Consider the following 27,238-nt stretch of genomic DNA (forward strand, 5'->3'; position numbering starts at 1 on the left):
GAGCCACGCTGCTTCAATAGTATTTATTGAGCGCTTCGTATGTGCAGAGCACTGCAGAGCTTGGAATGTACACGACATTATTATTATAATTCATTCAATAGTATTTATTGAGCGCTTACTATGTGCAGAGCACTGCGGAGCTTGGAATGTACAAGACATTATTATTTTATTATTATTATAATTCATTCAATAGTATTTATGGAGCGCTTACTATGTGCAGAGCACTGCGGAGCTTGGAATGTACAAGATATTATTTTTATTATTATTATAATTCATTCAATAGCATTTATTGAGCGCTTACTATGCAGAGCTTGGAATGTACACGACATTATTATTATAATTCATTCAATCGTATTTATGGAGCGCTTATTATGTGCAGAGCACTGCAGACCTTTGAATGTACAAGACATTATTTTTATTATTATTATAATTCATTCAATAGCATTTATTGAGCGCTTACTATGCAGGGCTTGGAATGTACTAGACATTATTATAATTCATTCAATAGCATTTATTGAGCACTTACTCGGCAGAGCTTGGAATGTACTAGATATTATTATTATAATTATTATAATATAGAGAAGCAGCCTGGCTCAGTGGAAAGAGCCTGGGCTTCGGAGTCAGAGGTCATGGGATCGAATCCCGCTCTGCCACTTGTCAAGCTGTGTGACTGTGGGCAAGTCACTTCACTTCTCTGGGCCTCAGTTACCTCGTCTGTAAAATGGGGATTAACTGTGAGCCTCACGTGGGACAACCTGATGACCCTGTATCTCCCCCAGCGCTTAGAACAGTGCTCTGCACATAGTAAGCGCTTAACAAATACCAACATTATTAATTCAATCGTATTTATTGAGCGCTTATTATGTGCAGAGCACTGCAGAGCTTGGAATGTACAAGACATTATTTTTTTATTATTATTATAATTCATTCAATAGTATTTATTGAGCGCTTACTCTGCAGGGCTTGGAATGTGCAAGACATTATTATTATTATAATTCATTCAATATTATTTATTGAGCGCTTACTCTGCAGAGCTTGGAATGTACTAGACATTATTATTATAATTCATTCAAAAGCATTTATTGAGCGCTTACTTTGCAGAGCTTGGAATGTACTAGACATTATTATTATAATTCATTCAATCGTATTTATTGAGCGCTTACTATGTGCAGAGCACTGCAGAGCTTGGAATGTACAAGACTTTATTTTTTTATTATTATTATAATTCATTCAATAGGATTTATGGAGCGCTTACTATGCAGGGCTTGGAATGTGCAAGATATTATAATTCATTCAATAGTATTTATTGAGCGCTTACTATGTGCAGAGCACTGCAGAGCTTGGAATGTACAAGACATTTTAAAAATTATTATTATTATAATTCATTCAATAGTATTTATGGAGCGCTTACTATGCAGGGCTTGGAATGTGAATCCCAGCTCTGCCACTTGTCGGCTGTGTGACTGTGGGCAAGTCACTTAACTTCTCTGTGCCTCAGTTCCCTCATCTGTAAAATGGGGATTAAGACTGTGAGCCCCATGTGGGACAACCTGATTCCCCTGTGTCTACCCCAGCGCTTAGAACAGTGCTCGGCACATAGTAAGCGCTTAACAAATACCAACATTTTATTATTATTAATGTGCAAGATATTATTATTATAATTCATTCAATCGTATTTATTGAGCACTTACTATGTGCAGAGCACTGCAGAGCTTGGAATGTACAAGACTTTTTAAATTATTATTATAATTTATTCAATAGTATTTATGGGGCGCTTACTATGCGGGGCTTGGAATGTGCAAGATATTATTTTATAATTCATTCAATCGTATTTATGGAGCACTTACTATGTGCAGAGCACTGCAGAGCTTGGAATGTACAAGACATTATTGTTTTTATTATTATTATAATTCATTCAATAGTATTTATGGAGCACTTACTATGCAGGGCTTGGAATGTGCAAGATATTATTATTCTAATTCATTCAATAGTATTTATGGAGCGCTTACTCTGTGCAGAGCTTGGAATGTACAAGACATTATTTTTTATTATTATTATAATTCATTCAATAGTATTTATAATAATGCTAATAATAATGTTGGTATTTGTTAAGCGCTTACTATGTGCCGAGCACTGTTCTAAGCGCTGGGGTAGACACAGGGGAATCAGGTTGTCCCACGTGGGGCTCACAGTCTTAACCCCCATTTTACAGATGAGGGAACTGAGGCACCGAGAAGTTACGTGACTTGCCCAAAGTCACACAGCTGACAAGTGGCCGAGTCGGGATTTGAACCCATGACCCCTGACTCCAAAGCCCGTGCTCTTACCACGGAGCCCCGCTATTTATGGAGCGCTTACTCTGCAGGGCTTGGAATGTGCAAGATATTATTATTATAATTCATTCGATAGTATTTATGTATTATTTTGTATTTATATTTAGTATTTATATTTAGTATTTAGTATTTATATATATAGTATTGAGGCACTTCTCTGTGCCTCAGTTCCCTCATCTGTAAAATGGGGATGAAGACTGTGAGCCCCACGTGGGACAACCTGATTCCCCTATGTCTACCCCAGCGCTTAGAACAGTGCTCGGCACATAGTAAGCGCTTAACAAATACCAACATTATTTATGGAGCGCTTACTATGTGCAGGGCACTGCACTAAACGCTTGGCACTGTACTAAGCACTTGTTAGATGACTGGTATTCGTGGAGGGCTTACTGTGTGTGCCAAGCTCTGTTCTAAGCGCTACCTACCCACCCCTCCCTGGGCCCGTCCAGGCAGGGCACGTATTGAGCGCTACCCTGCCCCCACCCCCCAATGCACACACACATAATAATAAGGTTGGTATTTGTTAAGCGCTTACTATGTACAGAGCACTGTTCTAAGCGCTGGGGATGCAAGGTGATCAGGTTGTCCCACGTGGGGCTCCCAGGCTTCATCCCCATTTTCCAGACGAGGTAACCGAGGCCCGGAGAAGTGTAGTGACTCGTCCCAAGTCCCAGAGCGGACAAGAGGCGGATCCGGGATTAGAACCCACGACCTCTGACTCCCAAGCCCGGGCTCTTGCCACTGAGCCCCGCACACATCACACACAGACACCACACTGACACACACCACACAGACACCCCCCCCCAGACACACATCACACACAGACACCACACACAGACACACACACCCCACACAGGCACTACACTGACCCACACCCCACACAGACACTCACACCCCACACAGACACACACACCACATACAGACACACACACCCCACACAGACACACCCCACACAGGCACCACACTCACACACACCACACAGACACACACCACATACAGACACACACACCCCACACAGACACACCCCACACAGGCACCACACTCACACACACCACACAGACACACACCACATACAGACACACACACCCCACACAGACACACAGCACACACAGGCACTACACTCACACACACCCCACACAGACACACACACCACACTCAGGCACTACACTCACACACACCCCACACAGACACACACACCACACTCAGACCCCCCCCCCCCCCACAGGCACCACACTGACCCCCCCCAGACACACATCCCACAGACACACACCCCACACAGACACTCCACTGACACACATACCCCACACAGACACCCCCCCACACTCAGACACACACACACCACACAGGCACCACACTGACCCCCCCAGACACACATCCCACAGACACACACACCACACACCCCCCCCCCCCCAGACACACACACCACACACAGACACCCCCCCCCACAGGCACCCCCCCCCCAGAGACACACACCCCACACAGGCACCACACTGACACCTCCCCCCCCCGACACACAGCCCCCCCAGACACACACCCCACACAGACACTACACTGACACACACAAGCACCACCCACAGACACCCTACCTCAGACCCACACACCACACACACCCCGCACAGACACGCGCATTACGCACAGACACACACACCGCCCCACACAGACACATTGACACACACACACCATACACAGATACACCCCCCCCCAGACGCCCCCCCCCACATGCCGCCAGACACACACACACACACACACATCGCCCTCGGACACCCCGCCCCCCGACACACACCACACATCCCCCCACTCAGACACACACCCACACACCACCCACACACCCTCCACAGACACACATCGTACACAGACCCTTCCCCCATCCCCCCCTCTCAGACCCACACCACACACAGACACCCGCCCTCACAAACACCCCTCCCACCGCACCCCTCCCACCCCCTCCCCCCCACCCCAGTCACACAACCCCCCCCCAGACACCCCCCTCCCCCACAGACACCCCCTCTCACACACACGGACACACACCCCCTCACACACACCCCACTCAGGCACACCCCCCCCACACCCACCCCCCCTCAGACATACCCCCCACATCCCCCCACACATACCACACCCCACTCAGACACACAACACACACCATACACCCCCCCACCACACAGACACCCCCCCACTCACACCCCCCCCACCATACACCCCCCCCCAAACCCACCACACAGACACACCCCACACACACCATACACCCCCCCAAACCCACCACACACACACCCCACTCACACCCCCCCCCACCATACACCCCCCCTACCTCCACCACACAGACACCCCCCCACTCACACCCCCCCACACACCATACACCCCCCCCAAACCCACCACACAGACACCCCCCACTCAGACATACCCCCCACACACATACACCCCCTCACACACACCCCACCCCACTCAGACCCCCCCCACCATACACCCCCCCCAATCCCACCCCACAGACACACACCCCACTCAGACACACACCCCACACACAGACACACACGCACACCATACCCCCCCAAGACACACCCACAGACACACCCACAGACACCCAGATGATGTGAGCCGGTGTGGGCGGGAGGGCGTTGAGGGTCCCGGGGGAGCCTCCCTCCTCCCTCCTCCCTCCCTCCCTCCCTCCCTCCGCCGCAGGCCGGAGCCCAGCGTTTCGCCCAGGGCGGCTTTGCCTTTGCAGCGCCCCGCCCCGTCACGTGGTAAGAGGGGGGGCATCCTAAAGGGGGGGGGCCGGGGAGCCCCACCCCCCCATCCCCCATCCCCGCCCCCCGGGGGCCGGGCCTAGCCCTGTCACCACTGCCCTGGCTGCTCCCGCACGGTGGCCTCCACCCGCGGGGACGCGGGGACCCCCTTCCCCCCTCTTCCCCCCTCTTCCCCCCTGTTCCCCCCTCTTCCCCGGCAGGAGGAGGAGGGAAAATGAGCGCCGGGGATGTGGTGTGCACCGGCTGGCTCATCAAGTCTCCCCCAGAAAAGAAACTCAAGCGATACGTAAGTCCCCCTGCGCGCCCCGCGGCGTCTCCCCCGCGCCCTCGCAGTCCCTTCGTGCCCCCCCCAGGACGGGCCGGAGTCCGCTCCCGCTCCCGCCCCCGGCCCTCTCTCCCGCAGCGCTTCCAGCGGGGCCCCGCACATCGGGACCGCTTGACACACACCGACGTCGTCACCTTATTAATGGAAGAAACGGCCCGTGGCCCTTTTTCCCCCTCCCCGCCCGGGTCGGTCCTCTGGCTCCGGTCCTCGCCCCCACCGCGCTCGGGAGGCCGGACTTTCCTTCGGCCTCGTCAGGATGCTGCGGGTTCAGCGCCGACTCTGTGCGGAGCGCTGGGGGAGTTCCAGGGACATCCCGTTGTCCCTCGTGAGCCTCCCAGGCTTCGTCCCCATTTTCCACATGGGCCCACCGAGGCCAGGCTTCATCCCCATTTTCCACATGAGCTCACCGAGGCCCAGAGAATAATGTCGGTGTTGGTTCAGCGCTTACTTTGTGCGGAGCGTTGCGGGAGATACAGAGGCATCACGTTGTCCCTCGTGAGGCTCCCAGGCTTCGTCCCCATTTTCCACATGGGCTCACCGAGGCCAGGCTTCATCCCCATTTTCCACATGAGCTCACCGAGGCCCAGAGAATAATGTTGGTGCTTGTTAAACGCTTACTATGTGCGGAGCGTTGCGGGAGATACAGAGGCATCACGTTGTCCCTCGGGAGGTTCCCAGGCTTCGTCCCCATTTTCAGAGGAGGTCACTGAGGCATAGAGAAAATAATGTTGGTGTTTGTTAAGCGCCTACTATGTGCAGAGCGCTGGGGGAGTTACAGGGACATCAGTTTGTCCCTCCTGAGGTTCCCAGGCTTCGTCCCCATTTTCAGAGGAGGTCACTGAGGCATAGAGAAAATAATGTTGGTGTTTGTTAAGCGCCTACTATGTGCAGAGCGCTGGGGGAGTTACAGGGACATCAGTTTGTCCCTCCTGAGGCTCCCAGGCTTCGTCCCCATTTTCCACATGAGGTCACCGAGCCCAGTCTTCATCCCCATTTTCCACACGAGCTCACCGAGGCCCAGAGAATAACGTTGGTGTTGGTTCAGCGCTTACTTTGTGCGGAGCGTTGCGGGAGATACAGAGGCATCACGTTGTCCCTCGTGAGGCTCCCAGGCTTGTCCCCATTTTCCACATGAGGTCACCGAGGCCAGTCTTCATTCCCATTTTCCAGATGAGATCACCGAGGCCCAGAGAATAATGTTGGTGTTGGTTCAGCGCTTACTTTGTGCGGAGCGTTGCGGGAGATACAGAGGCATCACGTTGTCCCTCCTGAGGCTCACGGGCTTCGTCCCCATTTTCAGATGAGGTCACGGAGGCATAGAGAGAATAATGTTGGTATTTGTTAAGTGCTTACTATGTGCAGAGCGCTGGGGGAGTTACAGGGTCATCACATTCAATAGTAGTATTTATTGAGCGCTTACTATGTGCAGAGTACTGTACTAAGCGCTTGGAATGAACAAGTCGTCACATTGTCCCTAGTGAGGCTCCCAGTCATCATCCCCATTTTCCAGATGAGGTCACTGAGGCACAGCGAGAATAATGTTGGTATTTGTTAAGCGCTTACTATGTGCAGAACACTGGGGGAGATAGAGGGTCATCACGTCCCTCATGAGGCTCCCAGGCTTCATCCCCTTTTTCCAGATGAGGTCACTGAGGCACAGAGAAAATAATGTTGGTATTTGTTAAGCGCTTACTCTGTGCAGAGTACTGTACTAAGCGCTTGGACTGTAGCTACAGGGTCACTAGGTTGTCCCTCATGAGGCGCCCAGGCTTCATCCCCTTTTCCAGATGAGGTCACTGAGGCCCAGAGAATAATGTTGGTATTTGTTCAGCGCTTACTATGTGCAGAGCACTGTTCTAAGCGCTGGGGTATTCATTCAGTGGTATTTATTGAGCCTTACTCTGTGCAGAGCATCAGTACTCAGCGCTTGGAGATAGAGGGTCATCACCTTGTCCCTCGTGAGGCTCCCAGTCTTCATCCCCATTTTCCAGATGAGGTCACTGAGGCACAGCGAGAATAATGCTGGTATTGGTTAAGTACTTACTATGTGCAGAGCACTGTATTAAGCGCTTGGACTGTAGATAAAGAGTCTTAAGGTCCGTCCCTCGTGAGGCTCCCATTCTTCATCCCCATTTTCCAGATGAGGTCACTGAGGCCCAGGGAGAATAATGTTGGTATTTGTTAAGCGCTTACTATGTGTAGAGTACTGTACTAAGCGCTTGGACTGTAGAAACAGGGTCTTAAGGTCTGTCCCTCGTGAGGCTCCCAGTCCTCATCCCCATTTTCCAGATGAGGTCACCGAGGCCAAGAGAGAATAATGTTGGTATTTGTTAAGCGCTTACTATATGTAGAGTACTGTACTAAGCGCTTGGACTCTAGAAACAGGGTCTTAAGGTCTGTCCCTCGTGAGGCTCCCAGTCCTCATCCCCATTTTCCAGGTGAGGTCACCGAGGCCCAGAGAGAATAATGTTGGTATTTGTTAAGCGCTTACTATGTGTAGAGTACTGTACTAAGTGCTTGGACTGTAGATCCAGGGTCATCAGGTTGTGCCTCGTGAGGCTCCCAGTCTTCATCCCCATTTTCCAGATGAGGTCACTGAGGCACAGAGAGAATGATGCTGGTGTTTATTGAGCGCTTACTATGTACAGAGCGCTGGGAGAGATCCAGGGTCATCAGGTTGTCCCTCGTGAGGCTCCCAGTCTTCATCCCCATTTTCCAGATGAGGTCACTGAGGCACAGAGAGAATGATGCTGGTGTTTATTAAGCGCTTACTATGTACAGAGCGCAGGGGGAGATCCAGGGTCATCAGGTTGTCCCTCGTGAGGCTTCCAGTATTTGTTAGTATTTGTTAAGCGCTTACTATGTGCAGAGCACTGTTCTAAGCGCCGGGGTAGATACAGGGTCATCAGGTTGTCCCACGTGAGGCTCACAGTTAATCCCCATTTGACAGATGAGGTAACTGAGGCACAGAGAAGTTAAGTGACTTGCAATCACACAGCTGACAAGTGGCAGAGCCGGGAGTTGAACCCATGACCTCTGACTCCGAGGCCCGTGCTCTTTCCACGGAGTCACGCTGCTTCCCCATCTTATCCCCATTTTCCAGATGGGGTCCCTGAGGCCCAGAGAAGTGAAGTGACTGGCCCCCAGTCACGCGGCTGCCAAGGGGCGGAGGCGGGATTGGAACCCATGACCTCCGACTCCCACGCCCGGGCTCTTTCCCCTGAGCCACGCTGCACCGTAGTATGTCTTTCAGCGCTGACTTTGCGCAGAGCACTGTGCGCCCCTCTGGGGTTCAAGGCACAGGCCCCTTTCGGACCGTTTGGGAACAGAGGAAATCCACGGCCCTTTTGGCAGCGGGATGGGCAACGTTTGAAAAAGGGGAAGGACACCCGGGGTGGACACTGGCCGGGAAACGATAGGAAAAGGGAGCCTTCTTGTCAGTGCCTTCGCTTTCTGCTGGCCGGGGCCCTCTATGTTCATTCCTCCCTTCCATCAATACTATTTATTGAGCGCCTACTCTGGGCAGAGCACCGTACTACGCGCTTGGACTCCACAATCGGGCAACAGAGACAATCCCTGCCCGATAACGGGCTCACCGTCTAAACGGGGGAGACGGACAACAAAGCAAAACGTGTGTGTGTTTGGGGGGGGGGTGTTTTGGGGGGGTGTGTCTGGGGGTGGACGTCTGGGTTGGAGTGTGTGTGTGTTTGGGGGGATGCATTTGTGTTGGAGTGTGTGTTTTGGGCGGTGTATTTGTGCTGGGGAGGTGTTTTGGGGGTGGGTTTTGGGGGGTGCATCTGTGTTGGGGAGGTGTGTGTTTTTGGAGGGGGTGTGCTTTGGGGTATGCGTCTGTGTTGGGGGGGTGTTTTGGGGCTGCGTCTGTTGGGGGGGTGTTTGGGGGGTGAGTGTTTGGGGTATGCGTCTGTGTTGGGGGGGGTGTTTGGGGGTATGCGTCAGTGTTGGGGGGGTGTTTTGGAGTGTGCTTCTGTGTTGGAGATGTGTGTTTTGGAGGGGGCGTGTGTTGGATTTGTGTGTTTTGGGGTGTGTATTTGTGTTGGGGAGGTGTTTTGGGCGTGGGTGTGTTTTGGGGTGTGCGTCTGTGTTGGGGAGGTGTGTGTTTTGGAGTGTGCGTTTTGGGATGTGCGTCTGTGTTGGGGACGTGTGTTTTGGAGTGTGCGTTTGTGTTGGAAGGTAGATGTTTTGGGGGGCATGTGTGTTGGGGGTGCGTGTTTTGGGGTGTGCATCTGTTTTGGGGTGTGCGTCTGTGTTGGGGGGGCGGGTGACCCGCGCATCTCCGTGCGTATGGGAGGTCAGCCGCATGGGATGATTTTAGGAAGTGCTAAGAAATGCCCTGGCTGTGGCCGCCTGCTAGCCCCGAAGAAACGAGCCTCGGCCCCAATCCGTCCAGTCCCCCCGGCCGTTCCCGCAGAAATGGACATCCTCCACAACCTTCCGACCCAGCCCCTCTCCAATCGCACCTCCACTTTCCTCGCTCCTTAAGCCATGAGTTTCTTTCACTGTTTAGTGTGGTTCACACCCCGAACCCCCACTTGCCCCCAAGGGCCGCGCCAATCGGGGAAACGCCACTATAATGAAAATTCCCTGCGGGCAGGGAAAGCATCCGCTACTCAATTCTTTGTGTATCGTGCTCTCCCAAGTGCTCAGCACAGTGCTCTGTCCCTATTCAGCGCTCAATAAATACCATTCACCGACTGATCGATTTCCTGATTGGCTTCCAACCGGAGCCATCTACACCTTTGTCTCATTAAGTCCTTCTAGTCCCCATCTTTCCCCCCCTCTTTGGCGCTTCTTTTTGTTTTGCTTTTTTTTTGGTGCTGGCTCTTTCTGGTTACATGAGGAACCACGGAGGGTTTTTGTGTTTTTTTGGTGTTTTGTTTTTTTGGGGGCTGTCGTTGGGGGGCGGTGAGGGGAGACTGCAGTAAGAGATATGCCCTTTTGCAATTTATCTGTTTTCAGCAAACTGTCAGAGAGGAGCCGATTGCAGACGTGAACGGGGCTTATTTTGAGGATGTGTATATTAAAGCTGCACTTCAAAGATCAGATCATCCCTTGGTATTTTTCAAATGTTCAGGATAACCACTCGAGTCGCTCTCCGGGGAGTTGCCGAGAATAGATAGCTGGGTTTGGTGGTTTGTTCTAGCCGGGCCGGCAGTCGTCGCCGACTGAGTCAATTTCAAAACACCCCGTCACTCCCAAACTGCCGATTAAAAAGGAACAAAAACAGTTCAGCCTTTCGTCCAGGGATGTCCAGTCAGTGTAACTTGCTTTAAAGGATTTGAACTGGGGATTTAAAGGATTTAAGGCGCCCCCACCCCCGGACCGTAAGCTCCTTGTGGGCAGGGAATGGTCCCCAGCGCTTAGGACAGTCCTTTGCAGCTTGTAAGCGCTCAATAAATACCACTGACTGATTTCAGGGTGTGTTCCAGAGGAGGGTTCAAGAGTTACAGCACGTGAACCTGGCTGGGTGATTATCTCAGTGTCCTTTGGAACGAGCCATCGCCCTAATGGTTGTGCAGAAAATTGAGGCCTGGGGCTCCCACATTGTAATAATAATAATAATAATGTTGGTATTTGTTAAGCGCTTACTATGTGCAAAGCACTGTATAAGCGCTGGGGTAGACACAGGGGAATCAGGTTGTCCCACATGGGGCTCACAGTGTTAATCCCCATTTTACAGATGAGGTCACCGAGGCACAGAGAAGTGAAGTGACTTGCCCTCAGTCACATAGCTGACAAGTGGCAGAGTGGGATTCGAACTCATGACCTCTGATTCAAAAGCCCGTGCTCTTTCCACTGAGCCACGCCGTACTGTGTGTGGGGCCGTCTGTGTGTTGGGGGAGTGAATAGTAGTAGGAATTGTGGCTTTTGTTAAGCGCTTACTATGTGCCGGACACTGTACTAGTCGCTGGGGTGGATACAAGCAGTTGGGCTTGGACAGGGTCCGTGTCCCACATGGGGCTGACAGTCCTAATCCCCATTTTACAGACGAGGTAACTGAGGCACAGGGAGTTTAAGCGACTTGCCCAAGACCACACAGCAGACAGGTGGTGGAGCTGGAATTAGAACCCATGACCTTCTGACTCCCAGGTCTGTACTCTTTCCACTACGTCATGCTGCTTCCCGGTGTCCTTCAGTTATCGATTCAGACGTCAACGGGCACGTTAATAATAATGGCCGTCAATTAGGCGATCAGTCGTATTTATTGAGCGCTTACTGCGTGCAAGGCACTGTACTAAGCGCTTGGGAGAGTACTGCTGACAGCGATCTTAGAGTCTAAGAAGGACACAGACAGTATAAATCAATAAAATTACAGATATGTACAGAAGTGCTGTGACGCTGGGACAGAGGATGAATAAAGGGAGCAAGTCAGGGTGGCACGGAAGGGAATGGAGTTGGGGAAAGCTCTCTACACTGTAAGCTTATTGTGGGCAGGGACTGTGTACTCTCCCAAGCGCTTAGTACAGTGCTCTGCACACAGTGAGGGCTCAATAAATATGACTGACTGAATCTTGGAGGAGATGTGCCTTCAGTAAGGCTTCGAAGGTGGGGAGAGTATGGTTCTTGTTAATCCAGTCAGTCATATTTATTGAGCGCTTACTATGTGCAGAGCACTGTACTAAGAACTGGGGAAAGTACAGTGCAGCATTCCTTGCCAGTCATCCAGTTAGGCATGATGTTGGTATTTGTTAAGCGCTTATTATGTGCAGAGCACTGTACTAAGAACTGGGGAAAGTACAGTGCAGCATTCCTTGCCAGTCATCCAGTTAGGCATGATGTTGGTATTTGTTAAGCGCTTATTATGTGCAGAGCACTGTTCTAAGCACCGGGGTAGATACAGGGTCATCAGGTTGTCCCACGTGAGGCTCACAGTTAATCCCCATTTTACAGATGAGGGAACTGAGGCACAGAGAAGTTAAGTGACTTGCCCTCAGTCACACAGCTGACAGGTGGCAGAGCCAGGATTCGGACCCATGGCCTAGGCATATTTATTGAATGCTTACTGTTTGCAGAGCACTGTACTGAGCGCTTGGAAGAGTACAGTCCAGCAAAGTAAGGGACACATTCCTTGCCAGTCTACCAGTCATTCGTATTTATTGAGCACTTACTGTGTGCAGAGCACTGTACAGAGCGCTTGGGAGAGTACAATATGGCCATAAACCATCTCGTTCCCTGCTCACAAAGATCTTACAGTCTAGAGGGGGAGACAGACATTAATAGAAATTAGTAAATGACAGATATGGACATAAGGGCTGGGGGAGAGATGAATAAAGGGAGCAAGTCAGGGCGATGACGCAGCATTGAGCGCTTAGTGTGTGCAGAGCACTTTTTCGATGCGTGGGCAAGTACAATACATCAGAGTTGTCAAATAATAATAATAATAATGTTGGTATTTGTTAAGCGCTTACTATGTGCAGAGCACTGTTCTAAGTGCTGGGGTAGATACAGGGTCATCAGGTTGTCCCATGTGAGGCTCACAGTCTTAATCCCCATTTACAGATGAGGTAACTGAGGCACAGAGAAGTGAAGTGACTTGCCCACAGTCACACAGCTGACAGGTGGCAGAGCCGGGAGTCGAATCCATGACCCCTGACTCCGAAGCCCAGGCTCTTTCCACTGAGCCACGTCAGATGTGTTCTCTCCCTGCAGACTGCTTTAGCACCCAGGTAGATACAAGATGATCAGGTTGGATTCAGAAGCAGCGTGGCTTAGTGGAAAGAGCCTGGACTTGGGAGTCAGAGGTTGTGGGTTCTACTCCCTCCTCTGCCTTTTGTCACCTGTGTGACCTTGGGCAAGGTACCTCACTTCTCCGTGCCTCAGTTACCTCATCTGTAAAATGGGGGTGAAAAGTGTGAGCCCCATGTGGGACAACCTGATTACCTTGTATCAACCCCAGCGCTTAGAACAGTGCTTGGCACCATAGTAAGCACTTAATAAATACCAACATTATTATTATTATAATTATTATTATCATTATCATTATTATTAAGTCCCTGGTACCACACAGGGCTCACAGTCTAAATAGGAGGGAGTAGGACAAGAAACATCGTGGCCTAATGGGTAGAACACAGGCCTGGGAGTGAGAAGGACCTGGATTCTAATTCTGGCTCCGCCGCGACTTGTCTGCTGTGTGATCTGGGGCAAGTCACTTCACTTCCTTGGGCCTCAGTTCCCTCAGCTGCAAAGAGGATGAAGACTGAGCCCCATGTGGGATAGGGACTGAGTCTAACCTGACTAGCTTCTATCTACCCCAGCACTAAGAGCAGTAAGTGCTTAACAAATACCATTATTATTAGGATTGAATCCCCATTTTATAGAGAAGTAGAGTGACTCACCCGGGGCCACCCAGCAGACAATAAGTGGAACCGGGTTTTAGAACCCAGGTCCTCTGACTCCCAGGCCCCAGGCTGTTTCCACCAGGCCACGCCGCTCCCTCGGAAAGGTCCCTTTCCTGCCCAGCATGGGGAACCCGGAGGTCACGCAGCTGTAATAATAACAACAACAATAATAATAAGTGTGCTATCTGTTAAGCACTTACTATGTGCCAGGCACTGTTCTAAGCGCTGGGGTAGATACAGGTTTATCACATTGGACCCAGTCCACAGTCTCCATCCCCATTTTACAGATGAGGCCCAGAGAAATGAAGTGACTCGGCCAAGGTCACCCAGCAGACAAGCGGCAGACTCCCAGGCCCACTTTCCGTCCGCTGTGGCACGGTGTGTTTGGCATCCAGAGATGTATAGGAGTCACTGATTCACCCAGCCGGTGTCATCAGGAAATCTCTCAGCAGAACTATTTTGATGACTCAATGTGCAGAGAAGGCAGAGAAGGAAAAACAGCGTGTGCGATAAACAAGGCTGGAATGTGCAAGCCCCCCCCACCCCCCGCCATCCCGTGGCAGGGCACGGATGATGATGATGATGATAACCATCGCGGGGGATTGGGGGTGGGGAGGGAGATGTCAGAAGCAGGAGAGCGGAGGGGCATTCCATGGGAGAGTTGGCTATCTTCAGCCCGTACACCTCCGAATTGGATACTCGGCGTGACGCAAGGAGATGGGGGCCTGTCATCAATCAGATTTAAAATGTGGGCCGTTTAAAAGATGAAATGTCCAGATTAGTATTCATCTTCTGGCTGGTAAAATACCGCTGAAACTCTGTTCCGGGGGGACGGACCAGGGGTCAGTCGGTCGGTGGTCTCCACTGAGCGCCTACTGGGTTCAGAGCACTGGACCGAGCGCATGGGAGAGGACGGGATGGGGGTAGACACACTCCCTGCCCACAAGTGGTTTACAATCTCGTGGGGGAGGCAGATGGTAAAATAAATTACAGCCAGGGGACGCGGGATGGCCTGACAGATAAAGCCCGGGCCCAGGAGCCAGAGGAGCTGGGTTCTAATTCCGGTTCCACCACTTGCAGGTGTGTGATCTTGGGCGAGTCGCTTCACTTCTCAGGTTCCTCAACTGCAAAATGGGGATTCAGTACCCGTTCACAGAGAAGTGAAGTGACTTGCCCAAGGTGGACAAGTGGTAGAGCCGTCTGACTCCCAGGCCTGTGCTCTATCCACTACGCCATGCAGTTTCATACCCCTTGTTCGTCCCTCCCACCACCCCAGAGCACATACGTCCATAAATTGAATTGCACTTTCCAAGGGCTTCGAACAGTGCTCTGCACACAGTAAGTGCTCAATAAATATGATTGAATTGAATGAATGAATGTCCAATAAATTACAGATAATTTATTTGTTTCTGTTGATGTCTGCCTCCCCCTCTAACAGTAAACTCATTGTGGGCAGGGAACAGGTCTGCCAGCTCTGTTAGATTCTACTCTTCCAAATGCTTAGTACAGAGCCCTGCACACAGTAAGCGCTTAGAAAATGCAGTCGATTGATGGATTGAGGCTGTGTGTGAGCCAGAAGTCTGGTGAACAAGGGCCAGAATCAGCCTGTCATTTGGTCAGAGCCGACCTCACATGTTCCAGGAGAAGGAACCCGGGCACCACACCCCACTGTCCACGCAGGTTGTTGGGTAGCGGAGAGACCCATGGGTTCTCTTCCCGGCTCCGCCACCTGTCTGCTCTGTGGCCTTGGCCAAGTCGCTTCACTTCTCTGGGCCTCAGGTGCCTCATCTGTCAAATGGGGATTAAGACTGTGGAGCCCCATGCGGGGCAGGGACCGTGGCCAACCCGATTTGCTTGTATTCACCCCAGCGCTTAGTACAGCGCCTGGCACGTAATAAATGCTTAAGAGACCACAATTCTGATTATTTTTATTAGTCCCGGTGGTTGCCCAGAATCTGCACCACCCCCGTCCACCCTGATCCTACCTTCTTCCCCGGGCCAAGCCACAGGGTAGTCCCCCAGCTCCTGCAGACTTCTACAGGGCTGCTTTTAGGAGGGAGGGAGGGAATCGGGGTTTTTTCCTTCTCGATGCCAAGAACCTCTTAAACCCCTTTGGCAGGGGTGGTCGATGCCTGGGCCCATCCCAACAATCCCCCCACATCCTCCTCCTTTTGGAACCCCACCACCACACTCTTTATCTCTACTGATCCTGCTGAGGAGCTGAAAATAGCCCTGGCAGGGTCTCAGGGAGGGTGGGGCTGAACTCTGGGGTCAGTGCAGGGGTGGGGGGGTTCATTCATTCAATTATTCATTCATTTATTGAGCACCTACTGTGTGCAGAACACTGTACTAAATGCTTGGTTGAATACAGTTCAACAATAAACAGACACATTCCCTGTCCACAGTGAGTTTACGGTCTAGTGGGGGAGGGACAAAGGGACCGAGTCTTATTTTTTATTATTATTATTATTATTAATAATAATGATAAGTATGGTATTTGTTAAGCACTTACTGTGTGCCAGTCACCATACTAAGCACTGGGGCGGATATGAGCAAATTGAATTGGCCACAATCTCTGTCCCATGTGGGGCTCACAGGCTTAATCCCTATTTTACAGGTGAGGTAACTGAGGCACAGAGAAGTGAAGAGGCTAGCCCGAGGTCCGACAACAGATAAGTGTTGGAGCCGGGATTAGAACCCATGACCTTCCGACTCCCAGGCCCGTGCTCTATCCGCTACACCATGCTGCTGTTCTATTATTTGGTCCTCCTAGCCTTTTTTTTCTCTTTGTTGGGTTTTTTGTTTTGTTTTGGGTTTGTGCTTTGTTTTTGGTTGTGTTTTTTTTTGGTGCTAGCTCTTTCTGGTTATATGAGGAACCACAGAGGGCTTTTTGTTTTGGGTTTTTTTTGTTGTTGTTGGAGGAGGGTAGTGAGGGGAGAATGCAGTAAGAGATATGCCAGAGCTGGGATTAAAACCCAGAGAACAGCCCTGGGAGTCAAAAGGACCCGAGTTCTAATCCCAGTTCCGCCACTTATCTGCTGTGTGACCTTGGGCAAGTCTCTTCACTTCTCTGGGCCTCAGTTCCCTCATCTGTAAAATGGGGATTAAGACTGTGAGCCCCATAGAGGATTAGGGACTGTGTCCAACCCGACAAACTTGCAGCTACCCCAGTGTTTAGTACCATGGCTGGCCCATAGTAAGTGCTTAACAAATAACACAATTATCCCAGGCCCGATGCTCTGTCCATTAGACATACTGCTTCTCACTACTGTAGATCGGGCTAGAAAAACACCTCCAGACATCTGCTCGATATGTTGGTCCTTTGGAGGAGGATATATGTGGGAAAGGGCCGAAAGAGCAAATCAAAATATTTAAAAAACGTATCCAAACTGAAAAGGAATAGCCAGGGGCAGGGGGGTGGAAAAATGACATCTGATAGTCCCCTCCAGCTTTTAAGTGGTGTTTTGTGTAGGAGATGAGTCTTTTCATTAAAGCTCCAACGAGTCTTCATGGTAAACCCCACATCTCTTAGTAAGCCCCACATTGCTTAAAGCTCGCAGTACAGTACTCTACCCACGGTAAGCGTTCAATAAATACCATTGATTGATGACTGACTGCCTGATCTCTTATCACATCATCCTGGCACTTATACGATGGAGTGTCTTCCTCTCTAGACAGTAAACGCCTTGGAGGCAGGGGTCTGTACTCTCCCAACTGCTTAGCTCAGGGCTCTGCGTACAGTAAGCATCTCCTAGTTGCCCCTGGATTGATGGATTGATTGATTCTGAGTGTGTTTGTCCCTCTTGCTTCGTGCTTGGCTGTAGGTACTTGAAATTGGGGCAGCATGATTTCCCAAGCGCCGTAACCTCAAGCACCTAGTTAGAACCGTTTTCACGGTGGGGGCTCAGAAGTATTTTTTTTTTTTTGGTGTGAATTATGGTTAAGGGTTTTTACAAGTTTCGTAACTGAGCCATTTCTCAAGTTGACATTAAACATTTGGGGAGACACCTAGCTGAAGAAAAATGGGTAACATTTAAAAAGGGACTGAATCTGAGGGAATCACCTTACCAAAAGAGAAATGTTTGTTGTCTACTCCCCGTACTTATTTCCTGTAAGTCAACCAAGCGAAAATTCTGCACCAATAACTGCATTAAAAAACAGATTCAGGGTTCCAGACCAAGCATTTATTAGATAAAAAAACCCGAAGGCTAATTATGTAAGCAAATACTTGAGCCATAATCTAATGCTTCAGAAGTTTATAGTGGAATGAATCATTTCTCTTCACAGGTTTTGCTGCCCAAAGAGTTAAGTTGAGAAATCGGCACCGAACAGCTTAGCATTTGACCTCAGCAGTCATTTCAGGAAAGTTAGTAGAAGAGAGGAATTAGAACATCAACAATTTGCTAGTGGCTGATTCTTGTGATTTTAAAATACCCACAGTCCACGGCGCAGCTCCGAACTCTCCTAAGGAAATGATGGGAATGTTAAAGGCGGAGTGACTTTCCAGATGCCTCGTGGGCATTAGACCAAAGTGGATTAGTTGGGATTTGCGGATGTTGGGTGCTTCTCCCTAAAATCCCTAGGGTGCTACTTCTATCAACCTTCCAGGCCCACGATCGATCTATTGTTCGGTTCACCCCAGGTTGCCGTTTGCCTGTTTTTCTCAGAATTCCTTCATCCCAGACACCCAGACAGCTAATGTATTATTTTTTTATGGCATTTGTTACGTGCTTACTCAGGCACTATTCCAAGCACTAAGCAAAGTAATCAGGTTGGACACAGTAAGATCCACTAGCACTTCTGTCCATATCTGTCCCCCTCGAAACTGGAAGCTCGTTGTGGGCGGGGAATGTGTCCATTATATTGTTGGATTGTCCTCTCTCAAGCGTTTAGTACAGTGCTCTGTACACCACCAAAACTCAATAAATACGATCAAATGAATGTAAAATTTTGTGGGCAGGGACGTATCTGCCAACTCTTGTATTGTTCTCTCCCAAGTGCTTAGTACAGTGCTCTGCACCTAGTAAGCACTCAATAAATAGAGAAGCAGCGTGGCTCAGTGGAAAGAGCCCGGGCTAGGGAGCCAGAGGTCATGGGTTCGAATACTGGCTCTACCACCTGTCAGCTGTGTGACCGTGGGTAAGTCACTTAACTTCTCTGTGTCTCAGTTACCTCATCTGTAAATGGGGATTAACTGTGAGCCTCACGTGGTACAATCTGATGACCCTGCATATACCCCAGTGCTTAGAACAGTGCTTGGCACATAGTAAGGGCTTAACAAATACCAACATTATTATTATTATTATTATTACTATTATTAAATACCACTGATTGATCGATTGGTTGATTGATAGCCTCTGACATGGTTCCCAAGACCTAGTGTGTGCTCAGTAAATCATCTTCGAATGCACCAGAACTTATTTTTTAGAAACTCGGCTCCTCTCCTTCCTGCAGAGCACCTTCACTGCAGTTACTGTGGAGTGTTTATGGGCTTGTGATTTAGTGAAAATGAAAAGTGAGACCAAGCGTATTCGTGGAACAGAGGATGTGAAGGTGTTCTACATTGCAGGTCTGCGTGGAAACTCAAGCTTATACAGATCTGGAATGGTCCAGAAGGTCAGCTATGGAGTTGAGGGGGAGATGAATTCTTTGAGGCTCTTTTTTTTTTTCCAGGAACCATGTAAATATATCTTGCTTTTATCATCGCCGTCATCAGCAGCAACAGCAGCGACCACAATTACTGAGAATCTATTGTGTGCAGGGCATTAAACTAGACTTTCGGGAACATGAATTGGAAAGTAAAATCAATCAATGGCATTTATTGAGCACTTACTTTGTGCAGAGCACTGAACTAAGCACTTGGGCGAGTACAGTATAAGACTGCCCACAGCGAGCTCTCTGTCTAAAAGGGAATTAAAAGACGTTAGTCTGCCCTCTCTTCAGTGGGGGAGACAAGCAGACATAAATCACCAAAGTTACAAGAAGTAGAAAAGTCAAAGCATTAGGTGTATCTGTGTATTTGGATCTGTACCCTTTGGGCACTTGGTATCCCCCCTTACCCTCCCACGCCCCCCCAGCCACCCTCAGCTCCGTGGCACTTATGTAGGTGTCCGTCATTTAATCTGTCAATCAGTCGTATTTATTGAGTGCCTATTGTGTAGCTGGGAGAATACAGTACTACAGAGTCGGTAGACGTGTTCCCTGCCCATCACGAGCTTGACTGATTGGAGAATGGGACTATTTTAGAAGGGCTTTGGAGGAGATGGAAGGGAGGGCCTGATTTGAAGGATTTGAATGGAGGAGTTGGGAGGAAGGGGAAATGTCTGAGCCATGGGTGGGAGACTGGGGAAGTCGCAAGTGAGATTAGCTTGGGAAATGTGAAGAGGACGGACAGAGATGTAGGTGGAGAAGAGAGCTGATGGGGGAAGAGGAGACAGCTATGGTTGGTGGAAACATAGAAATAGTGTCATCATGATTAATGTGGTTTGAAAAGTGGTTAAAAAAAAGATTAAGACTCTTGTGCATTTTTCTCTTTGCCCTGCTCAGCTGCCCTGCCCCGTCGCAGAGCACACATCAAGGCCGTTGGAATCTGCCAAAGAAAAGGCTTTCAAAATTTGGCATTAAAAGTCCTCTCTGGCTGTCACCACCCGACCATTAGTAAAAAACCTCCGTTAACAAATGGCGCATTAGCAAATGCCCCAAAGGCCACCACACCACAACAGAGGGGGAAATTCTGCCGGCCAATTTTTTTTTTTCAAATTTAGTGAATCATGTAAACTTTCACGTTTAGTTTTAACTTAGAGTGGTAAAATCGAGTCTCGGGGTGAAGGGGAGGGGAAATGATAGTAAGCTCTGACTAAATGCCTTTAAGCCAGAGGAACCTTCTTAGAAACCTCTTTGTAAATATATTTGCCGAAAGAGAATTTGAAATTGATGTTCTTGTGAAGCTGTGTTATTCAAATCCTGTCACTGTTTCCAAGACTTCACTGCCATCTGTCGGGTCACCCCCAATGAACTTTCAGCCGTCATTTTCTTCATAAATGTTAGAGACTACCCACCAGAAAGAGGCAACAGATTCAAACACTCAAGAGCGAGGAGACCCAGTGACAGATTTCGTTTTACTCGATTGGGAGTTCTGATTCTTAAAGATGTTCACCCGTACGATCCCGAGAATATTCTTCCGCCTGGCCATTTACATCCGCGGCATTTTGGAAACCGCCCAAGTAGGACGTCTCTCTCCGGGTTCACTGGTCTCTCTCCATCCCGAGCTCTTCCCCAGCTGGGGTTTCTCAGCTCCTCACCGCTCCTCCAGAAACAGCCCTTTAAAACCTCAGAGTTAGTCATCACAAGAGCCCAGGTCAGGGACAGATCTGGGAGAGCTGACTTCGGCTGGGATGGTAGAGACGCTTTGGGAACATATGCAAAGTCAAAAGTAGGTGCAGTCAGTGGAGTCTGTCCTCGTCGTGGAGCGAGTCTCTCCCAAATCGGTCGCACTGTTCTGGGCGCGGTGGAGGGGTAGAGGAAAAACAGGTTCTGGTCTCTATTATGTACATATCTATAAATAATATATTCTAAATTATTTATTTGTACCAACACCGGTCTACCCCACTAGGCTGAGCTCACTGTTTGCAGAGAACATGTCTAGTGGCTCTACCCTGCTATATTGTACTCTCCCAAGTGCTTAGTAGATTGCTCTGCACCCAGTAAGCGCTCAATAAATAGGACCGATTGCTGATTATATTCTACTCTTCCAAACATTTAGTACAATGCACTGCACACAATAAGCACTCAATAAATGCCACTGATGATGATGATGATGAGGAGGATGGGAATCCTCTGGGAGTAATGAGGGGGTAAGGATAGGCACAGATGCAAGATGCTCAAATAATAATAATAATTGTAGTATTTGTTCAGCACTTACTATGTGCCGGGCACTGTACTAAGCACTGGAATAGATGCAAGCAAATCAGGTTGGACACAATCCCTGTCCCACATGGGGCTCACAGTGTTAATCCCCATTTTACAGAACAGGTAACCAAGGTATAGAGAGGTGAATGACTTACACAAGGTCACACAGCATACAAAGGGCGGAGCCAGCATTAGGACCCAGGTCCTTTTGACTCCCAGTCCCGGGCTTCTCCAAGTCGATGAGAGGTTCATGTTTTGCCACATGGGACAAGGAGAAATCAAAATCCCACCCATAATGGCAGAGAAACATTCTGCCAGGAAAGGGGAAAGAGATGAGCTTTCCACCATACGTTAAAGTAATCCTCAAGCTCCTTTGGAGCAAGGAAGGAAAGAGAACAGCCAGGTGCCGCCTTCGAGTGCTTTGGCTTCTGTGCCCTCCCCCATCTACGTAGGAATCCATTTTTACTTTCAGTCCTGCCTAAGAGATTGCATTCTCTTCCTTCAGCCCTAAGACTAAGAGAGTACGTTCTCCTCGCTCAGAGCAGCAAAAGGCACGACGGGCAGAGGAATCACAGGGAAATCGTGTCCAGAACATCTTCGCCTAAATCAGGGGCCTGCAGCCGTCCTGGGACACAATCGCGAGACGCAGTTGTGAGGTACAATGTGGCATGGTGGAAAGAGCACAGGCCTGGGAGTTGGAAGGTCGTGGATTCTAATCCCGGCTCCTCCGCTTATCTGCTCTGTGATCTTGGGCAAGTCGCTTCACTTCTCCATGCCTCAGTTACCTCATCTGGAAAATGGGGATTGAGATTGTGAGCCCATGTGGGACAGGGACTGTGTCCAATCCGATTGGCTCATGTCCACCCCAGTGCTTAGTACGGTGCCTGGCACATAGTAAGCACTTAACAAATACGACAGTTATTATTACTATATTATGTTTGCCTGATTTGCTCTTCCAGTCGGTCCCGCACTCAAGACCAGAAACTTTTAGCTCAACTGTTCATCTCCCAAGCCTGGTGCCTGTCCTGGCTGGACCAGTTTTCCAGTCTCTATGCCCAGAAGCTATGGTTCTTTCAGCATAGCTATAATAATAGTAGTAATAATAATCATTGTGGTGTTTATTAAGTGCTACCTATGTGACAAGCATTGTACTTAGCGTTGGGGTAGATACAAGATAATCAGGTCAGATAAAGTGTAAAAAGGAAGAGAGAACAGGTATCGAATCCCCATTTTACAGATGAGGAAACTGAGGCACCGCGAGATTAAGCTACTTATTCAAGGTCACACCGCAGGCAAGCGGAGGAGCTGGGATTAGCAGCCAGGTCCCCTGGCTTCCAGGTTGGTGCTCTTTTCACTAGGCCACACTGCTTCTAGCTAGAAATAAAATGAGAGTAGACAGAGAGGATGAAATCAATCAGTGGTCTTTATTGAGTGCGTACTGTGGGCAGAGCACTGTACTAAGCGCTTGGGACAGTACAGATGACAAAATCGGTAGACATATTCCCCGTCCACAATGAGTTTACAGTCTAGAGAAAGTCCAGCCCATAGTGAAATATAGTTCCTTATGAAGACAGAGTTGCTACAGTTTGCCTTTTGAATAGGAGAGAAAAATCCCGTGCCCTTCGGACAAAACCCTCTCCCCTTCTTGCGGATGCTTCATCCAAAAAGTCCAGTTCTGAGGGGAGAGCCTGAGAAGAATCTCCCCGAGCTGAAGACGCTTAGCGCGATACGAATCTCGAGGTGGTTAAACCAGTTTGGAGTAATTAGATTTCGTCTGTACTCTCTTGGAATTTGTCTGGATCGAGTTCCAAATCAGATAGTGCAAATTGAAAAGGAATGGTAATGAACTATGTAATATGTTTCTAAAATTGTCTAATGATTGCCTAATTGCAGCAGTCAGGGGGCTCTTTTTCGATCCTGGCATCCCCCGCACCTACTGTCAGCAGTCGGTAGCGTTGGTTTTGACATCGTTGCCTTCGCCTGTGGGAAACCGGAGAACGTTCAGGTGGTCGTCGTCTCAGAGTGCAGTCTGGTGGGGTCTGGCAGCGAAAGCGTGGTCCGCTCACTTGAACTCAGGTTTCACAGAGGGTCTGGGGACCCGTGACCCGTACAGATTGCGAGTCCCTTAAGGGATGAGGGTCCGTGTCCAACTCCCACCTGGTTACCTTTTCCCAGGGTTTAGTACAGCTCTCTGCACCTAGGAGACGTTTAGTAACTACTGTTACTGTTGGTCTGACTTTGGGGGTTCACGCATTGCTGGTCGCACCTGGGATTTAGGGCTTTCTCGCAGGTTAGGCATTTTGTTTTGACTTCTCTTAGTTCTAATAGTCATCCTGGGTTTTGTCAAGCTCTTACTGTGGGCCAAGCACTGGGGCGAGTACACTATAATCGGGTCAGACACGGTCCCTGTCATACATGGGGCTCCCGGACGAAGCTCAGCTGGCCCCATCTGACAACAGGCTTTCCGTTCTGGGTCAGCCCGGAGCCGGGCTGGTGAAGAGGTTGATCCTGGCTGGACTGAATGTGTCTGTTTATTGTTGCATTGTATTCTCTCAAACGCTTATTACAGTGCTCTGCCCACAGTAAGTGCTCAATAAATACGATTGAATGAATGAATTAATTAATGAAGAGGCCTGGCTTAGGTTTTTGGGAAATCTAGGTTAATCCTGGCTGGACTGAATGTGTTTGTTTATGGTTGCATTGTATTCTCTCAAGCAGTTAGTACAGTGCTCTGCACACAGTAAGCACTCAATAAATACGAATGAATGAATGAAGATTTTTGGGAAACTTGGCCAATCATTCAGGTGGTCAAGGTCGGAAATAATTTGACTTCTACATTATGGGTTTTTCGGGAGTCCTTTGCTGAAGAACCCTATCAGCAGGATGTAAGCTTATGAAAGATAACGGTGAAGTAGATTAATTTAGGTTTCAGTGTGACTGGAGGATTTAGGCAATGAAGGCAGCTAACCTAGGCTACAACCAGCCAGTTCTGTCCATTTATTGTTCATTCATTCATTCACTCAATCGTGTTTATTGAGCGCCTGCTGTGTGCAGAGCACTGTACTAAGTGCTTGGGAGAGTGCAATGTAACAACAGACGCATTCCTGCCCACATGAGCTCGCATTGTACTCTCCCAAGCATCCAGTTCAGTGCTCTGCACATGGTAAGCGCTCAATAAATATGATTGAATGAATGAAGAATAATGTCTTTGACCCCTCCCTCAGCTCCACGGCACTTAAGTTCACATTGGTATTTTATTTATTTAAAATGATGTCTGTTTCCCCCTCTAGAGTGTAAAGCTCCCTGTGGGCAGGGAACGTGTCTGCCAAGTCTGTTGTGTTGTACTCTCCCAAGGGCTTAGTACAGTGTTCTGCATAGAGTAAGCTCTCAATCAATGCGATTGACTGATTGGTTGATTAAGCACTTGGCGTATGCCAAGCATGGGGGTAGGTATCGGATAATCATATCGGAAATATGCCAAGCATGGGAGTAGGTACAAGATAATCACAGTGTGGCTCATTGGAAAGAGCACGGGCTAGGGAGTCAGAGGTCATGGGTTCAAATCCCAGCTCCGCCGCTTGTCAGCTGTGTGACTTTGGGTAAGTCACTTAACTTCTCTGTGCCTCAGTTACCTCAAATGGGGATGAAGACTGTAAGCCTCACATGGGACAACTGATCCCTTTGTATCCCCCCAGCGCTTATAACAGTGCTTTGCACATAGTAAGCACTTAACAAATGCCATTGTTAATTAATAATCGTTTGGGAAGCGGTCTCTGTTCCACAGCCTAAGAGGAAGGAACAACACGTATTTTGTCCTCATTTTACAGATGAGGGACTGAGGCACAGAGAGGTTAAGCGAATTCCTCAAGATCCCACAGTAGACAAGTGACAGAGCCAGGACTAGAAATGGGTCTTCTGATCCCCAGTTCCTTGCTCCTTCCACTCGTCCTCATTACCTCCAGTTCTGACATCCTCAAATAATAATTTATTAGAGCAATGAAATAGCGTGCTGGTTTTTTTCTTTCTTTCCTGCAAACTCCCATAATCATCTCTATTTTCCTTGCTCAGACTTCAAAACCAAAGGCAGCTCTACTGCATTTCATTCCCGACATACCCGGGCTTTCCAGTAGGGAATGAGATAGAAACTGTTCCTCTTGATGATTAGCAACTCTATCTAGCCAAGCGACTTCCTGATCACTCTATCTGGGCTAATTTCATGGAACCGTATGTTCCAGTTTGACCGTGTGCCCTGATGGTGAAGCCTTTAAAGAAGATAGGTATATGAGAGACGGTTAGCTATTTCCTCTGCACGGTTGTCTGCTCTCTATTTTTCTGGAAACCCTGGTGTTTTTCAGGAGGCTATATCAGAACTCGAACAGTTCAGAAGAGAAACCGAATCATGGGAAAAAATGTGTTCATGGGATGGAAAGACCAACAGCAACAAAAAACCTCCCCACAGTCCAGAACCCTGGTGGAATTTACTGGGTAGCCAGAGTCTAAAAATAAATGGGGAGGTGTGAACAGGGAAGTGGGGTTATGTTCACCTGTGGATTATTCACTGTCCAGTTCTGCTGGCCGTATATTAGTGCCGAAAGGGTCACGAGGTGTTGAATAACATGTTTTACGAGGATGCGTAGGCTCCGAAAAGCCAGTCACAATATCAGTTAAGCACCTGCCAAACAAATGGCTCTGCTTGGTGTTGGAGCAGTGGGAACCCTGGGTTTTGGTTTAGATCTAATCCCGGTTTGGCCCCTTTTCTGCTGTGTCCTTGGGCAAGTCACTTAACTTCTCTAAACGGGGATTAAGACTGGAAGCCCCATGTGGGGCGGGGACTGTCCTACCTGATTACCTTGTTTTACTCCAGTGCTTAGAACAGTGCTTGACACATAGTTAGCACTTAATTATTATTGTAGAGACAAGTAGTGGAAAGAGCCTGGGCCTGGGAGATAGAGGACCTGAGTTCTAATCCTGCCTTCGCCGATGTCTGCAGTGGAACCTTGGGCAAGTCGCTCGACCCCTCTGGGCCTCGGTGTCCTCATCAGTAAAATGGGGAATAAATCCTAGTCCCTCCTTCTTAGATTGTGAGCCCCTAAGGACAGGGACTGCCTCCTACCTGATTAGTGTGTACCCAGCACTTAGTACAGTCCCTGTCACATTGTAAGTGCTTCACACAGACTGTAATGATTATTATTATGGAAGGCCTAGATGATGGACTTACAGGGTAATAACTGAATTTTTTCTTGAATAAAGGAACTATGGACTATTGTCAATAGATAATCAGTATGCTGTGTATCTGTCGAAGCGTGATTGACATTAGAGTTTGGGGACAGACTTTGCTTATGGTATTTGTTAAGCGCTTACTGTGCGCCAGGCACTGTACTAGGCGTTGGGGTAGGACACAGTCCACGTCCCACACGGGGCATGGTGATGATTGAAGGACATCCCAATCAATAGCAAATCCCAACAGGTAGTTTATCATAAAAGGATTCAGTAAGGTTTATTTTCCACTCAGTCCTGCAGACTTTATGGGCAAAGTGAGACAAACTGCCATGATGTTAAGCAAGCACTTCTATCCTG

At 49.0% G+C, this 27,238-nt stretch overlaps 1 protein-coding gene across 2 annotated transcripts in view; it reads left to right on the plus strand.

Annotated features, from left to right (window-relative positions):
* Positions 1 to 5,218: 5,218 nt before the first annotated feature.
* The window catches only part of GAB3 (GRB2 associated binding protein 3), a 140,895-nt gene continuing 118,875 nt past the window's right edge, over positions 5,219 to 27,238 (plus strand). For both annotated transcript variants that reach the window (XM_029066959.2, XM_029066960.2), the window contains exon 1: positions 5,219 to 5,357. In XM_029066959.2, coding sequence (XP_028922792.1) covers positions 5,286 to 5,357 — 72 coding nt within the window. In that variant the 5' untranslated portion in view covers positions 5,219 to 5,285. The remainder of the gene's footprint in view (positions 5,358 to 27,238) is intronic.

The sequence above is a fragment of the Ornithorhynchus anatinus genome, chromosome 6 (genome assembly GCF_004115215.2).
Source record: "Ornithorhynchus anatinus isolate Pmale09 chromosome 6, mOrnAna1.pri.v4, whole genome shotgun sequence".
NCBI classification, from domain to species: Eukaryota; Metazoa; Chordata; class Mammalia; order Monotremata; family Ornithorhynchidae; genus Ornithorhynchus; species Ornithorhynchus anatinus.